Source organism: Plectropomus leopardus, chromosome 21 (assembly GCF_026936395.1).
Source record: "Plectropomus leopardus strain MGB_pleo_1.0 chromosome 21, ASM2693639v1, whole genome shotgun sequence".
Lineage (NCBI taxonomy): Eukaryota > Metazoa > Chordata > Actinopteri > Perciformes > Serranidae > Plectropomus > Plectropomus leopardus.
Window position 1 is genome coordinate 10,860,721 of NC_142196.1, and position 17,827 is coordinate 10,878,547.

At 38.7% G+C, this 17,827-nt stretch overlaps 2 protein-coding genes across 3 annotated transcripts; one reads left to right on the forward strand and one right to left on the reverse strand.

The window, feature by feature from the left end:
* The first annotated feature begins 322 nt into the window (after positions 1-322).
* Positions 323-9,096, forward strand: bco1 (beta-carotene oxygenase 1). Its single transcript, XM_042510018.2, has 11 exons — positions 323-476; positions 568-696; positions 810-939; positions 2,806-2,953; positions 3,019-3,169; positions 4,640-4,863; positions 4,989-5,246; positions 5,343-5,448; positions 5,574-5,668; positions 7,710-7,821; positions 8,069-9,096. The coding sequence occupies exons 1-11, from the start codon at positions 413-415 to the stop codon at positions 8,221-8,223; spliced, it is 1,572 nt and encodes a 523-aa protein (XP_042365952.2). The 5' UTR covers positions 323-412; the 3' UTR covers positions 8,224-9,096.
* A 1,044-nt stretch (positions 9,097-10,140) lies between these two features.
* On the reverse strand, positions 10,141-16,736 carry pkia (cAMP-dependent protein kinase inhibitor alpha). 2 transcript variants are annotated; one of them, XM_042510683.2, is made up of 3 exons: positions 16,610-16,736; positions 13,893-14,096; positions 10,141-12,073 (listed from the first exon to the last, which is right to left on the reverse strand). In XM_042510683.2, exons 2-3 carry the CDS (start codon positions 14,041-14,043, stop codon positions 11,997-11,999), a joined length of 228 nt encoding a protein of 75 aa, XP_042366617.2. In that variant the 5' UTR covers positions 14,044-14,096; positions 16,610-16,736; the 3' UTR covers positions 10,141-11,996. The 2 variants fall into 2 exon arrangements, with proteins under 2 accessions (XP_042366617.2, XP_042366618.2); XM_042510684.2 differs by having other exon boundaries at positions 13,893-14,070; positions 16,610-16,735.
* Positions 16,737-17,827: the final 1,091 nt, after the last annotated feature.

Consider the following 17,827-nt stretch of genomic DNA (forward strand, 5'->3'; position numbering starts at 1 on the left):
GTAAACACCTGCAGCAATACATGTAACATAGAAACACATAACAAAAGAGACTTACAAAAAATCACATAGCTCATATTAAACCTGGTTGAACAGATTAAGATTTTTTTTCAATAAATTAAATGGCAAAGTACCTTAAAGGTGCGAAGTTGTCAGGTTACTCAGAATGTTACATAATGAGAGCTTTATTCAGAGGAGCGCATTTCGCTGAACTGAGCGGCGAGATTTCCCTTCATCGCTTGCAGCAACGTTACAATAAACTCCTGGCAGATGAAGGCCACCCCTGCGCAGATATGTTAATAAGTCCTTTGTCCAACCCCCCATGAAGCTGTTTAAAGGGAGAGGTGTGCGCTGTTGCTGACCGCACTAGTTCTTCAGACACCTCCGCGTATTGTTCACCGCGCTTCACTCAAACATGGCACCAGACTTTTCCAAGAACGCAGTGGAGAGCCCGGAGCCCTGCAAAGCTGAAGTAAAAGGTAGGTAACATTTTTGCTCTACTGAACGAGCAACACATGCACTGACTTCAATTGCTGATGGTTTTGTGTTGGTTGGTTTCTGCTCCTGTAGGGAGTATTCCCAGTTGGCTGCAAGGCACGCTGCTGCGCAACGGTCCCGGCATCTTCTCTGTGGGGGACACCAGCTACGACCACTGGTTTGATGGGATGGCTATAATGAACAGCTTCGTCTTTAAAGATGGTTTGTATATTTGTTTCGCACTTGTTGAGTTGTTACTTGGACATTATATCTATTGACAGCGAGGAGAGCATTTTTAACGCATGAACTTTTATTTTATTTTATTTTTCTCACAGGTGAAGTGACCCACAGAAGCAGATTCCTCAAGAGTGACACCTACGAAGCAAACATGGCTGCAAACAGGATAGTTGTGTCTGAAATGGGTACAATGGCCTACCCAGACCCAAGCAAGAATTTCATTGTCAAGTGAGTCTATTCATAATTTTAATGAAACCACACTTTTAACCCTTTTAAACCTGGAAAATCCGTTTTCTTGTGCTGTGTTCAGATGACTTTAGCTAAGCTATTTAACCCTTTGAAACCTGAGCAAATTGGTTTGATTTCTTTCGAAGACATGGCAATTGGCAACTTTGTGAAAATGTCCAACAAAAACTTCATAATTCTTATAATTACATTTTAAATCATAGGAAAAAAAGAAAGGAAATCTTTTTTTTCAATTCTCAACACTTTTTTTCTGGTAATTTTCTTGTTTGTTTTTGTTTTTTACTTTTTTTTTTTTTTTTTACTTTTAACCTTTTTGGGGGCCTTATTTTTAGGCAATTGCATTCTAACTTTTCACTAATTGTTTGCCAAATTTTGGGTCACGTCTTGTTAAGTTGCTAATTGCCTTATCACCATGTTTTTGAAAGAAAACAAATCAATTTGCTCAGGTTTCAGAGGGTTAATTATTTTTATTCCTTTCATGGTATCCTTGTAGTACTCTTGGTCCCAAACTTATGATATAGTTATAGAGCTGTTCCACAATTTTGTTTCCAGTGGTTATTCTTACGTGACCTGCAAACATCAGTTTGATTCTTGAGAAGCATCTGCAATACAGTGATTTCCCCTACTGTCAGCATGGGGGAATCATTCATGCTGCAAGCAACCAGCAATGGTTCTCAACCTTTTTTGTGTCAAGGATCCCTAAATCAATTGTGTCACACACCCCCATTTGATGAGATTTCCCTTTAGGGGCATAATGTTGCATAATGTCAACTAGCTGAGGAGATAATTATGGAGGAAGTGAAAACTCTGAGCAGAATAGTCACTCTTATGACTCATAATCACATTTGGCTTACTTCTATTAAATAGTAAAAATAAACTAGTCATGTGCATCTGCATTGTGATGATAATCAGTATTTGTAGGAACCCCCTCTGTTTCCCTTTTTGTGAATTTATAATTGGGATGCAAAGGACCCACCCATTTCTACAAGACCCTCAGTATGGGCTAGGGCTAGGCAATATATCAATATTATATCTATCTATTATACAAATTTTGGATGTCATAATATTGTAAGCATTGTCTTTTCCTGATTTTAAATGTTGAATTACTGTAAAATGTTGTAATTTTCTGAACATTCCAGACTGTTCTAGCTGTTCTGTTATTTGCCTTTACCTAGTCATTTTATCTGCATTACTGATGTTTGTTTATCAAAAATTTCCATGTGTAAATATTTTGAGAAAACACCAATAGTCAGCCCTACAATACTGACAAAATATTGGGCCAAAAATATCTTGATATTTATTTTTTTCCCCTCATACCACTCAGTCCCAGTATGAGCAAATTATGTCTTTTGTGTTGGATGACATTTGTTGATTGAAGTCATCAAATCACTAAATTCACAAATGTTGTTGTGAAAGGATTTTAATGAATTATGCAGGCACACTGAACGTAGAGACAGAGACAGATCTGAGCTGGTGAGCTGACCCTGGGTGAGTGAAATAGGATCACTTTTGAACAGTAAACCAAAGCAGCATATATGTAAATAATAAATAATATTAAACAAAGGAGGGCAGTGATCAGACACAATGCAAATGCAAATGTGTTCAGGGCATTTGCAAATAGACCTAAATGGGACAAACAGCTGTCAGAATCAAAATGATCAGTATTAAAGTAGGGAAGGGGGCAGGAAGCAGCAAGGACACACACATTCGGCATGTGACAAGATCATGGGCCAGACCAGTAGGGGGATGGAAGCTCCCAGACGCTCTTTGATTAGCAAATCTGCACTGCCCAACTGTGTATTCTTCATCACATCACATTTCTTCAAATGGTTTTCTCTTACTTTTCAGGGCAATCACCTTTCTCAACCACACAGTGCCTGACTTCACTGACAATGGTGCAAGCAATTTCATTAAATACGGAAAGGACTATTACGCCACCTCTGAAACAAATTACATCCGCAAGATTGACCCTGTGACGCTGGAAACACAGGACAAGGTAACATCATCTAATACTTGCTGATTTAAGAGCTCATGAGTTGCTTAACTTTTTGTTTTACACAGGTGGACTACATGAAGTACCTGCCAGTAAACTTGGTCTCATCCCACCCGCACTACGACAAAGAGGGCAACGCCTACAACATCGGAACTTCAGTGGCAGAGAAGGGCAAGACTAAATACATACTGTTCAAAGTCCCTGTTTCCTCAGAGAAAGGTGTGTAAACCTAATAACCTTTTCTATTTGGCACTGGCACCTCAGTGCTTTTTCTTCATATCAGCTGTACTCTGCAGACAGTCTAGACAGTTAATGTTAGACAGGAAAACCAGATGAAGAACAGTTACGGAGAAGTGGACAAGTGGGCCTGCTGCTGTTGGATCCTTTCTTGACTTCTCAGAATTACATTTGAAGACAATTCTTCAATTCTTTATCCACGAGTGTAGATTTCGTTTGTTTTTTGGTTTGTTTGTTTGTTTTGTTTATTACTGTTTTTTTTATTTTGACGACCTTTAAGAATAACTAAATCCCCAAATTTTTGAAATTTTTTTTTTCAGTTGCATATATATATATATATATATATATATATATATATATATATATATATATATATATATATATATATAGTACTATTGTTGATTAATTTAGGTCCAACTCTTTGAGTGCAAATTATTAAAATTTTACATATAGTGTGCCCCAGGGATGATGTTCTGTAGGCCATTCAGGAGGCTAGCGTTGCTCTAGTTCCCACGTCAAAAAGCCTGTGGAATTGATTTCTTATAATGGCAGAAAATAATCTCTGTGGTAAACAAACATTTATAATACTTAAACTTTTTTTCAGAAATATAATCTTCACAAATGAACACTACTTTCAGGACAAGCCTAAATTCAGTCACCAGACATAAAGAGCTAATGCTTGGCAATAACAAACTACACTGTGGTCGCATAGCCACAACTATGAGGTTGTAAAGCTGTGTTTGTCTTGATGTCGTTCTATAGTCTCATTTAGCCACATGTTAGCAACCATCATTTTTAAGATACATAAAAGTTTCAAAGTTTGTGTGTGGATATTTTACTGACATATTTTATGTTGGAGAACAAAATGTCAAACTAAAAACCCACTCAAAAAATCCATTGACTTTGAGACGAGGGAACAGGAGATGCTAAACTGCTGACACATTTCAGGGTTTATGGACTCATAATGGGGTCCTCCATCCTGGCTGTTGCAACTGAATTTTGCTATTGGCTGAACCTGGTAGCAAGAGGCTGCTTTCATCAGCAGTCAAGCACTGTCTCCCCAACAGACTACTTTGTGTGTGCACATGGGGCAAGGAGGTGCTGTGGATAGAGAGGCTGCATGATAAGGTGACCGGGCATGCCTTAGCCCCCCTCCCAGACCTGCCCATTTTTGAGACTTTTTTCACATTCCAGGGAGGTGGCACTCAAGCCAAAATTGGGGGGTTTAGTTACACTTTAAGGACATTTCCACCATAAGCTGATGCAGAATAGGCACACATGGATGCATTGAATTTACTAGAATATAGTAAGTTAAGAGTTTGATGCTCAAAATAAATAAAAATATGTAACTAAATGTTAAAACAAAACCCATACCATTGTCTTTATTGATAATGCAACAAATTAAAATAACTGAGGTGACACATTTTTTGTTTTTGCACTTTACACTTAAAGACAAAAAAGGCAAGAATGTCCCCGCGCTGAAGAATGTGGAGGTGATCTGCACACTTCCCTGCCGCTCCCTGCTCACACCGAGCTATTACCACAGCTTCGGCATGACGGACAACTACTTCATCTTCATTGAACAGCCTTTAAAACTGGACATCCTCAAGATGGCCACTGCGTACATGAGGGGAGTCAATTGGGCAAGCTGCCTAAAATACAGCCCTGAGGAAAATGTAAGTGCTCAATGTGTTTTATATGTTGCCTTGAAAGAGTGGGCATAAGTCTCCCAGTGTTTCTGAGAGAACACCTGGGTAAACATAACTGTGGTTGTCTTTCTAAATGTTTCTTTCTTTAACAGACTCTGATCCACCTGATAGACAGAAAGACTGGCAAAGAAGTGGAGACAAAGTTCTTCACCGAAGCAATGGTCGTCTACCATCAAGTGAACGCTTATGAGGATGATGGTCATGTGATCTTCGATGTCATCGCCTACCGTGATAACAGCCTTTACGAAATGTTCTACCTCAGCAAGCTGAAGGACAACAATGGGTACCACGATGATAGCTACTCCAAGCCAAGCTACAAACGATTTGTATTCCCTGTCCGCTCAGACAAGGTGGGATTTGTAAAGATTTATTTTATTCTGAAATTTAGAGATGCTCCTGTTACACCTATTTATGTATTTTATTACTTTTCGACTGTTTTTTTCCAGGGTGTGGCAGTTGGAGAGGACTTGGTAAAACTCAAATACACAACAGCCAGTGCTGTGAAGGAGAAAGAAGGCAAGCTGATATGCCAGGCAGAGGTGCTTTGTGAAGGTAAAACCAATGCCACTCAATGCCACTTTTCTTAGTTGTGCTTAAATACCATTCCTGACATTGTGTTTCTGAGATTATTTGACTTGTTTATACACATACAAAAACTATAATTTCATGTCCACCAGGTTTTGAATTACCCAGGATAAATTATGACATCAACTGCAAGAGACATCGGTTTGTCTATGGGAGCTGCGTGGAAGAGTCTGCACTGGCAAAAGAGGTAACACTCCCTATTGTTTTTAATTTGGCTGAGGTGGAAGAGAAGGGCTGGGAACATCCGTCTTTTTGATTTCTTTAACACGTATAAGTTTTATGTGCCAAGAGACCCTAGACACCCCTAACTTGCAACCTCTTGAAGAGCAGATATTTTATATGGGGGGTATAGGGAAGCACATTGTTTGCGGCAGCCTTGTTTTTATAGAGGAAGGAAGCAAATCACAGAACTCAGCATTAACAGTTGGCACAACAGAAGGCCGGAAGCACTTTGTTGATATGAGAATTACCGAATGCCTCAAAAAAAAGACTAAACCTCTTCTTGGTTTTGGCTACAAAACCCGAATGTTCTTCCCATTGGGTACACTTGCACGTCAAGGTACCAGAAACAATAGAAAGACGTGACAAACTCAATTGGGGCTTCTAAGTATTGACCTGCAAAGCACTTCTGAACAGAGCTTCCCTTGTGTCTCCCCGCATACCCTCAGTCCAGAGGTTAAGTGTCTGCAAACAGGAAGGAACAAAAGGAAACATCCTGGCGCAGACAATTAGATATTTCTGTTGATTCCCACTTGATGCAGAATCCTTTAAACACAAGAGAGATCTGGCTTTTCTTTGAACTTTAATGGTCTTTTTGATATGGAATAAAAAGCAGGAAGAGCAAAAGGAAAAAGTTTAGTGTTATGATGATAAATAGTTTTCACACAAGCAAAGAAAATATTTCTGTTTGATGAAATATGGGTGATAAATTTTGCAGGCCAAGTTGTAATACTTTAATTATAAAATGAGCACACACTAAGAAAAGAAACACATTGCATACATCAACACAAAAGCAGTCACCTTAATTTAACTCCATGCTGCCTTTATCTAAAGAACATGATATCAGCAGGGTAAAACCTATTTCAAAAGTGTTGTATGCAATAATTTGATCATTGCCGGCTGAAGTTTTATCAGCAGATTATAGAGGTATCTTTTTTAACACCATAAAAAAGATGACCCAAGTCAGTCAATTACCAGAAATTAAGGTGTGGTCCTAACCTACCATGACCTCCGCGACCCCATCAGCCAGCTATAGTCCAAGATGATGTCAGAAGAAGAAAAACCTTTGTGTCCTTCCCACTTCCCCCTGGAGGCACATACAGTACGTCCTTGGCCTAACATCAAGATCCTGTTTGCCTTAAATGACAAGGTCATATTAGGTCCTGCTTACTTTGTCAGCCCAAAACAATGAACATATTGGCCTTCGAGAATTCCACATCAACAGCTCATATTTTGTTATTTGTCTGGGTACGGATATTGTACTTTGAATGAAAATATATTTTAAAAAAATAAATAATGCGCACTTTGCATTTATTATTACCTTTTGAGGGCCAGTTTAATTCTAATACATTGATGCAACAAATTGCATGTAATGAAGTAAAATAGTTAAATATGAATAGTTAAAAGGAACAATACTCGAGTACTGTTTTTTTGTACCCCCCCCCACTGTTGAGGTGAGAACTTATTTCAACTTATACAATATATTTTTTCCTGTTCTTGAACGACCTTATCATGACTTGTAATTATACTTCCCTTTTTGATTGCAACAGTGACTAATACAAATATGATATGTGATGTACATGAAAAGTGCTGATATTCGCTAAAAAAAAAGTGCAATTGCAGTCATTTCACAGATTTAGCAAAACATGTTTTTGCATATGTAATGAAGTAGCAAATTCCTCTGTAGATTGGGGAAGCGATGCCATCTTACTTCATTTCCTGAGAATCTCTTGTCACTCTGAAGTCAGCCCAGCTGATTGTAGGAAAAGGTACAGGTTCCTTATTGTACCAACAGTATGAGGATGGTCTATTTTACAACTTTATTGCTCTTTTATTAGTATATGGCTTACAATTGGAGCAAAGTACTGCACGGGTGGACTGCTTGTCTACAAGATAATTAAGGTTATCAGATACAGTATGGGAAACTCAAAGTGCAAGACTGTAATTCTTTGCTGTAAAGGCTAAAAACGTGTCTTTATTATTTTTCCTAATCTGTTCATTTATTGTAGATCGCAAAGTTTGACACAGAAACCAAGGAAAAGGTTTCCTGGAGTGAAGAAAACTGCTGGCCGTCAGAGCCTGTGTTCATCCCCAGACCAAATGGAGAGTCAGAGGATGATGGTGAGAACACTGTGTGCATAATGTATGATGTATACCAGTATACATGGTGTGTTTATGTGACCATATATCATCAAAATTAGAAAAAAAAAACAGAGATTACTCACTAATTACATCTGTTTTGACAAGACCTTTTGTTATTTTTAAGTAACAAAGTACATTTGAAAACTTCATGCATTTGATGTGATGCCTTAGCTTTTTGATATTTTGCTTTACACTCTAACAATAACTTCTTCCTTTCCCTTTGCAGGTGTGGTCTTAGCATCAATTAACAACACCAATCCCGGCCAGTCGAGTTTCATCCTGGTTCTTGATGGCAAAACATTCAAAGAGGTCGCTCGAGCATATGTGAAAGCTCAGCTTCAACAGGCTATGCATGGGTTTTTTATCCCAGAAGGAAATTAGGTAGTTATGTATAACTACTGTTGGAGAACTTCTAGAAAACTGCTCTCAGGTGCAGGAATCCATTTAAACACTGAAAAACACACTGCTGAATGGTGTTGTGTTTTAGACAAAAGTGTGATAGAGGTGTTCATGGTTTCATGGACTACCTCTGTAAAATTATAGGGACTGTATTAAAATTGATTTTTATAGCTATGTTTATTAGGAGAAATGCAGATTTATTGATTTTGTGTGCTTCAAAATGTTGCATTAAGATATACCATGCCAGAATTGTTGGTTGTTATTTGTAAACAGTATTTCAAGTGAAAGTGAAATCGCTTTGAAATTAGTTTTTTCTGCCTGATGTTTTACCTCATTACATTTGCGAGGGGTTTTCGTTGCAGTGTCTGCAATTTTCATAGCTTTTTTTCTGAACAAGTGCTACAGGAGACGATTAGGGCCACATGTGAAAACATTTATTTGAGTTTAATTTTTAAGAATTCGGAAAATTCTGAATTTAGATTCAGAATTTAATGTCAGAATTCTGAGAATAAAGTCAGAAGTCTGAATTTCCTGGCCTCACCTGTGCGCTCTGTCACTGTGTGAAGAATGTCCCAAACATAACAAAATAAGCAGAAAATAAGACAATACAGGCAGACAGCAGGGTCTTAGCTAAATACGCCGCCACACACTTCTATTGGATCACAAGTGATGATTGAGAGGGATTACTTTTTTATAAGTCTATACATTGTTTTTTAAAAAATCATTCTAGTATACCTTTTTAAGCATGAATAAATATTACTATTTGTTATGTAATCTGTATCATTCTGTTGTATTGTGATGGCAATCATTGTATTTGTGCTCATACTTTTCATTAAAAAACATGTTAAGTTCTGAGATGTACTCCCGTTTTTGAGGCAAACAAGACCATAAGAATGAACCCAACTAACTCTTCAGATTTATATTGTCAGAGTCATAGCGTTATCATGGTGATTACTGTACATTTTATAATCTGTTGGCAAAGTAGATGAGCAGGTTGGCCCTCGTCACCAAGTAGGCTATTACTTATCTCTCACTTGATGAGCCGAAATAAATTAACTTACAAGCAAAGTTGATTTTGTTGTCCCTGTCCTGGGCTCTTTGTGGGATTTCTTGTTTTAAAGTAAAGGCAAACAGACATTTGGAACTTTGCAAGTGTGTAAAAGTTGCCTTGTTCTTTAACATCTTCATTAGCTTTGTGATTAAAGATGGCATATTTAAGCTATTATACAGCGTTTGTATAGAATGATATTTTTATGGTGAATAAGTCCAACAGCAGGTGTGAAAGAAACATAGAAAGGGAAACACATCAGTCAGTATTAGCCTCAGTACTGACTGCTCTTTTAGTTCAAAAAGAACATTTTGTCAGGTTTTGAATCCAGCTATCTATTGTATCTCAGATAAAAACATCACAAGGCCTACATTAAGACTCTATTATAACATTTTCATGTTTTGTTATGCCTTGTCTGCATCCAAATCAGCAGGTATTTATTACTGCAAGCTTTCATAACATTACTTGATTGCATTGCTCTGTTTATATTTGTGAAAGCCTTTGTAGTGTGATTTTAAGAAGTGTTAAATAGAAAAGATAATTAACTTCTGCACAACAAGTCTGAAATCAGTGTTTAATACTTAACATAGGCCTAATTTTGTATTACATTGGTCTGTATTTTAAGGGCCCCAATTCCATTAAATGGACCAATAATGTATCTATCCTATCACAGAGAACTTAAGGCCCAATTTAGGGCATCAAAATGTCAAAATTGACCACCAATATGGTTTTTCTGTGGCTAAATAATAGGGTCTAAAGTTTCCCACTAGAGGGAGACAATTACCATGATTACTCCGGCAACTCGTCTGTGGATTGGACAACTTACCGAACAAGAATTCATCTTGACTCTATCACGTTTTTTCACTGATGAGATTTAATTACACATCAAAACTTACACACCAACAAAATCAAATTTGAGGACATTATACAATAAAGTCTGTGTCAACGCAGTGGCATGATTCATGAATGAACAATATGAAAAACATAACATGATCATGGGTGCTCTGGGTCACCTACAGTGCAACAGTACTGGTCAATAAATCACACTCTACCTGACTCAAAGTGCAATGTAATTCTCTTGTCCTGTAAATACAATGTAAAAATTCCCCTCAAACAAGTCATTCAGTTTCTTAAAATTTCATAAAACTAGCCAAGAAAAACAAGAGATACCATCTTCGGATGATAATCACAAAAAAGTCAAGATAGAAACTTTCAGGGTGCATATGTACATATTTGATTTACACAACAGAAAAAAAGGCAGTGTGTCATAGCTACAGTAATAGTAGTGGGAGGGGCGGTTCTCTCTGAGAATGAAAGGTTGACTGACGGGAGAAACAAGAAATGCAAAATTCAAAAGTAGTCTGTCCAGTCACAACACTAATCTCAATGAACTAATATAATACATCAAATAACGCAAAGTACTTGAGTGCAATCAGTGTTGAACTTTTCACATCCCCAGCAACAAATAAATTCTTGATCTCACCATCTACCTTTATCCAACACACACATCCTGACACACACACACACACATTCACAGTCACACACTGGGATATGCAAAACGGCAGTGTGTTGATCTTACCAGGACACAATAATATGGACATTATTGTACATAGAAAAGTTTACACCATCACCATCCCATATTACAAAACTGAAAACTTCTCCATAGACCAGCCACAGACTGTGAGAGAGATGATTAATAATGAGTATTTCCAAATTTAATTCCAAATCTGTTAGCAACCTCATGAATGACTGCAAGATCTCACCATGAATATTTGAACAGTTAACAGCAAAACTGCATACAAAGTTACAAAATGTTCATATAATAAATCAAAGTTGGGGAAATCATACGCAAGTTGCTTTACTAAATATCAGACAATAATTCCCCACGTGTATGTAAAGATCTAGAATAAAAGCTTTACAATATTGTGAATATAAAAAAAGAATCTAAAATGATGTTCAGGGCACTATCTAGTGCATACTGGCAGCATCTGTGAGGCCTGGCAGTGTGCACAAAGAGGGCTAGTGAGTATTTGGGAGGTTTTGGGTCAGTGTGCAGGAGAGCAAGAAACAGGGAAGCCAGCCAATGAAATAGAACAGAGTTGCTCTTTCTTTAGCTTTTTGCCTTGATCATGTTGACAGAGTAAAAAAATTAATGCAATATTAAAAGTGCCAGATTGCAACATTGTTTTATATTTCTTTCAAATTGAGTCCGTCACACCTGACATGGATAAACAAACAAACCAACGAAGAGGAAGTATGCGATCACTGTCCTCAGTTCCCTGGAAGTCTTTCAGTCACATCACTGGTGATTGATTCAAGGCGTGGAGGAAAGGGAGTGGCAACACTTAAGCCTGCTCCAAAAACCTTGAATGACCACTTTTCCCTTATTTCCTTTCCTCTCAGGACCACCGAGAGTCAAACAGGGCTGGTTTTGGTTGTTGATGTGACGCTGCGCTCACCATACATCACATCCAATCTCACATCAGCAGCCATAAAGGAAAGGCAGCAAGGAAAGGAGGCCTTTTAAGGAAATTGGAACACACCCAAGTGCAGAAGGGAGCTGTGGTTGCCATAGCGACGGTGATGGTGGGACAGTGGCAGAGGAAGATTTTGCTGTGTCTGTTCACAGTCATTAGATGCGGCAGGCCTTGCAGTCAGGGATCAGGTAGGAGGAAGGAAGTGGTTATTTGAGTTCACAAATGTTAGTTTAGCTGCCCTCAGCTTGAGTCTCCTCTTCTTTAGCTGGACAGTCCTGGCTTTTCTCTGGGTTTTCTCCCTCATCTCCTGACAGACAGAGAGAGAAGCATAAGTTACTACTCCTGAAATCAGTGATGTGAATGGGGTTTAGTTGAATCAGCAAGTTAACAAGGTAGAGCTTATTGTCAAAGAAAATGCTAAGGGAACTTTTACAAGACTCAGCAACTAGGATCTAGGACAACATGGTATATATTGTGTGCTTTGCAGATAAGGCAAATGACAAGTCTGATCAGTCAAAACAAACTATCAGTCTTGACCAGTGGGACACCGCCAGCCAGCGTAAGAGTTTGGGAACGCCCAGGACAGCCCCAGATTCAGCACCATGGACAGCGGTCATGACAGATCTATGCAACTGTTGCTCATTTCAAAAGTTGAAGCGCTAGAAATAAGGTGTCTCCTACATCACTAAAAAGTTCATTCTTAGTGTATGTACACTGGATGTTCCCAATGTCCACATCACACTTGCATACTGAGCTTCCAAACTAGCTGTAATGTCACATTTAAAGGACCAGTGTGCAGGAATTAGGGGATATACTGGTAGAAATGGAATATAATATGATAAGTATGTTTTCTTTAGTTTAGAATCACCTGAAACAAGAATCAGTGCTTAGAATGAGCTGTTTATATCGACATAAGAGCGAGTCCTCGTCCATGGAGTCTGTCTGCCATGTTGCAATGCCATGTTTCTACAGTAGCCCGAAATGGACAAACCAAACACTGGCTCTAGATAAGACCATTGGCATTTTCCTTTCAGCCACCTTGGTAAGCATTTCCTTCAAGAGAGGCCAAACAGTGTCAGAAATACAATAGTTTTTAAGATAAAACTGCTTTATTTGTTGTTTTTACCACTTTAAATCACCGGGTCTGTATATTTTGAAGAGGAAGAGACCTCTCTGGATAATTTATCTTGGTTGAAAAACATCCTGAACATCTGGATCTTAAGTTATCAGTGAAAAAAGGGGCGCACGCATAAACAGATGGTGGGCTGTGAGGAGCCGAAGAGCTTCAGAAACAATGATTTGTAATGTGAAACTGCTGAGTTCAGTGTTCAGTGTAGTCCATTTGTTTCGTTGAGGAAAAGGCTTCTGTGGGTAATTTGGCTCCCTGGTAAAAACCAAGGTGAGCATGGAGAACCGATCCCCCTTGAGAAGACCAGTGTTAAAACAAACATCCAAGGCCAAACATCCAACTTTCATTTTTCACAGTGCTTTTTCTACCTTGGTGGTGAATAAAATCATTGTTGTATTCATACAATACAAATTATTGATTCACTATAAATAAAATCATATATGATGATACTTGAAGATTGGCACTCCCTGGTGGTGGTTTTAAAAAATGACACTGCACTGTACACTCCACACACACGTCATACTTTAATAGATGCAACTGAAGCACATTTTTACAAACTTCATGCAATTACAACATACAGTAAGTTAATTATTCTTCTGATTTACACTGTATTATTCCAAGTTGGTGACTCTGGTCCCTACTTAATTGTTTCTTATAGTGCCCATGAAAATATGAGTCACAATGTCTGTCTCGCTTGTGCATATTGCTGATCATTCTGCTTCTTTTTCTCTCTCTATAGCCAAATTTCTTCTATTCCCAATGTCCCCTTATTGCCATTTTCCATCCATCCACCAGATGCTCTCAGACTTTCCCTCCTTTCCCTGTCACCTGACTGCTCCACCCATCTGCACACCTGCTTCCACTTCCCTCATCTACCCTGCAGAAGCCTTCCCCGCCACATCCTCACCTGCATCTCATTCGCTCTGAAGTCACCTCCTACATAAACCCCTCTATTTCCTTTACTGTCCTGTCAGATCACCACCGAGATGTTTCTCACCTGACTTGTTGATGCTGAGCTGTGCCAGACTCTGTGACAGGTCAGTGGGTCCTTCCACCCCAGGGGCTGCTGGGATATCATGGATGGCGTTCCTGCGGCCAGACCGCCGAGAGGCGATGAAGTCCTCATAGGTCGCCTCCACATCCGTCATCGCTAACACACCTCACCATAGCAGGGCCTGGCACACACAGCAGCACAGGTAGGCTAAACGTGGACACACAAATCAGCACATGCTACATTTGAAAGAAAACTACTATAATGCTTCAAATTTTGTGCAGTTTGCTGTACGCAAGTATGCACAATGGACGCATCTGCAGTTTATGTTGACATGGAGACACAGTGTGTTACCCATGCACTCATACAATACATCCCTCCCTCCCATTACTTTATGACCTAATCCCTGATTAATCTATTTTAATCTCAGTCGAGGGCACAGGCAACACCGGTGACACACGGGGGACAAATTCTGCAGAGAGAATACTGGGCAGTGGGATGAAAACAACAAATGAGGGTGCTCTTTAACTGATGCAAAACAGCAACCAAAAACACACACTTAAAGGGGTAATTATGGCACAAGGGAGGACAGTACTGTATTCAAATGTCATCCCACTCGGAATAAACATGGAGCATGATTGGTTGAAGCTGTGTTGCCACAGAGATTTAGGTCAAAGCCCTCTGTTGACATTCCAACACTCGGTATCAATTTGTCTGGGTGAGGCTGCCCTTCAGCAGTTAACAGGTTCAGGCTTCCCTGCCCTTTTTTCACTAATTAAAATCCATCAGCCTGAGATTTTTTTTCAACTTTACCAATCAATTTTTAATCCATGCACTTACAAGAGTACAAACTAAAATATTTTCTGAGACTACATATCCCCCTGGTAATTCAAAGGATAGTTTGTTTTAACTCCAGTCTAAATATTGAATTTTTAACTTATTTTCAAAAAATGACCTTAGCTCCCACATCCATTTGTGGCTATTTCCAGAGCCAAGCAAGCTTGTGATTGACCGTGGCTATTTTTGGATGCCTCCTATGTCATCATCTGAGCCTGCTCCCACTCAGCTGTCATTCTCAAAATGGTGTCAAGACGGGCAAGACCCAACAGATGTTGTCTGTACAATTGTCAGTCCCAACATGTAGAAGCGGGAGAGACAGGGTGACTGCTTTTCAGCATAAAAACAGAGAATTAAAGTATCATCTCAGAGGCAAATGGTCTGTATTGCTGATTTATGCATAAAGATCTGCAAGACACAGACTTCATGTGACAAGATCTTTTGCAAATAAATTGATATTCTTCAGTGTTGAAGGCTTATACCGAAATCTAAGTGGAGAAAGTCCACTCAGCTCTAAGCATATAATGCAAACAATCATTTTAGATTTGTGTGTATAACATAATGTCCCAATTTTTAGATTCAAGCTTAATGCTTCCTGACAAAGTCTGAATTTTGATTGATTATTATCATGACTAATTCATTAGGTTCATTTGTTACTGATTGTGGATGTACATGTTTGTATTTGTAGCTAGAAGTGACAGAACATTCATGTGTCCTATATGCTCACACTCTATAAAATATTAATTGACAGTTTACATAATTTAGTCACGCCATTGCACCCATGAAGCAGTACATAAGCAGTTCAGCAGTGTGTGTGTGTGTGTGTGTGCGTGTGTGCGTGTGTGCGTGTGTGAGTATGTGTGTGTTTGAGCGATTATGTATCCTGTCTTTGCAGAGGCATGCTCCTTCTGTCCTCACAGCTTTGCTCCCAAGTGGTAACCACAGAGCTCAGCTGGCCTGAACAACAATATATCAAGCATAGACGCCAAACAAATGTTTCCAAATCAAATTGGTAAATAATACAGCAGGCCACTGTGCTTTGACCTCTCTTGCACTGACAAAAAAAGTGAAAAATAACTAAACTTGGCTTCTCCGGCTCCGCAACCATTTGATTTGCTATGCTGCCAAACAGAAAATTAACAGTGAGAGTGGCAGTGATGACGGGAGTGCAGGAATGGAGTCCCACAAACTTATGCCAGTGTTATTCTAGGTGGCCTGATCATAACTGGGAATGATGCCCAGCACACTCTTTCACACATGTACTCCTGCACAACCCTTTAGAAAAGCAATACAATTCTTTGCTATAGTATATGCAATATAATGAGAACTTTCAAAGTATTTTACTGTTATAACTATAGCATCCTATTAAATCCTATAGGCTAGACTATAGGATTATGACAGATTAGTTAAATACTGTATTAAATGGCCTTGTCATGACTCTATATGAGCTGCCATTCGTCCACTAAAAACCTGCATTAGAGAAGGATTTAAATAACTGATGTCTTCCAACATTTGTCAGCTACTAAGGGCTAAGTGGAGGCGCTGCAACGCATCAAGTAGCCTATAGTCGTGCGCAATTTGGTCCTCTAATTGCATTGTTGCCACAGTAAAGAAAAAACCTTTAGGCTACATAAAGACATGCTATTAATGGTACAGGAAGATCGACACGCTCAATCGGTTTTCAATAATAAATCAACAGCCATGTCTTTATCTGATGACAAAGACTCCCATAGCGCTCAGTCAGTAAGCAGCCCTCACGTTACACATTAAATTACGATGCCAGACACGCACGCTCTATTCCTACTATTATTATTAATTTATGTTATTGTTATTATCATTGTTATTGTTATTGGGTATTATTTTTAAAAGCGTTATTGATAGCGTACCTGTTTGCGTTAACGGGCTTCCTTATATTCGCAGGTTCAATCACATCAGCATGAAAGCCACTCGGTGTTCCCCGTTACGCTCATGAAAGAGGATTTACAAACGTCAAACCAGTGGCAGAAAACAACTATTTCCGGGTAAGATTTCAAAATAAAGCACTTTTGTAGTACAGTCCTATGTGTAGCAGACCGGGGTGAAATGTATTTATGTAATTATGATTAATAAGATTAATACTTGCATCAATTTAACATATTTTACCTATTGGTAAAGAGCTGTACTTTATGTATCAGACTGGGAGGGTGGTTAGGGAGTGACTTTATTTTTTTAAGGTCTATAACCCTCCCTCCACCATAAACAACCATACTGCACAGTTCCTGGATATGATAAATATTGTGATTTTGGATTTTTTTTTTTTTAAGAAAACATGCTTTTTAGACCCACGTGTGGATTTGGGGTTTCTGAGGGTGTTAAAAATACACACAAAATTATGATAATTTAAAGTTGAATGTAACTCCTTAAGCCAAAATAAATCTCCCTCCCCTGTGTGTAAAAAATTACATGAATTGCCACCAACTTTTTGCACCACCCTTTACCCTCTAGGTTATAATGAACAGTCCTTAAAAACAAAACAATCAATGGTAATATAATACATATGTCAAAGTGAAAGCCAGAAACAATCAATCTCTTATTAGTAAATTGCATAATAATGTTAAACAAGAGGTCTAGAGGAGGCTGGGAATGTTCTTATTCAGATGAACCCCTAACAATTTTCAAAGACCCAAAAGGTCGGATGACGGATGAACAAACAGGGCAGTTATTGTGTGTGTGTGTGTGTGTGTGTGTGTGAGAGAGAGAGAGAGAGAGAGAGAGAGAGATCACAGATTCAGTCAGTGTGAGAACACTGATCTTGTTGTGATGAAGGCACAGAGGCTATAGCCATTCAATAACACGTTTGCTGTGGTCTCATAGCATCTGGCTGTGAATTAGTCCATTCAGATGACACATGTGCTCAATATGCCAAACTGGGAACTTCCGAGTGCTCTGGGCAAGTGTTTGAGCCAACAAATGCAATAAGGGATACACTAGTGTTACTGTTTGGGAGCTATGATCACAGTCATGTTTAAATGAGGCTTTATTTAACAGACTGTAATGTATTGTATAGTGGAGAAAGTGTATGTTGTGTATGTTAACTGATATATATATATATATATATATATATG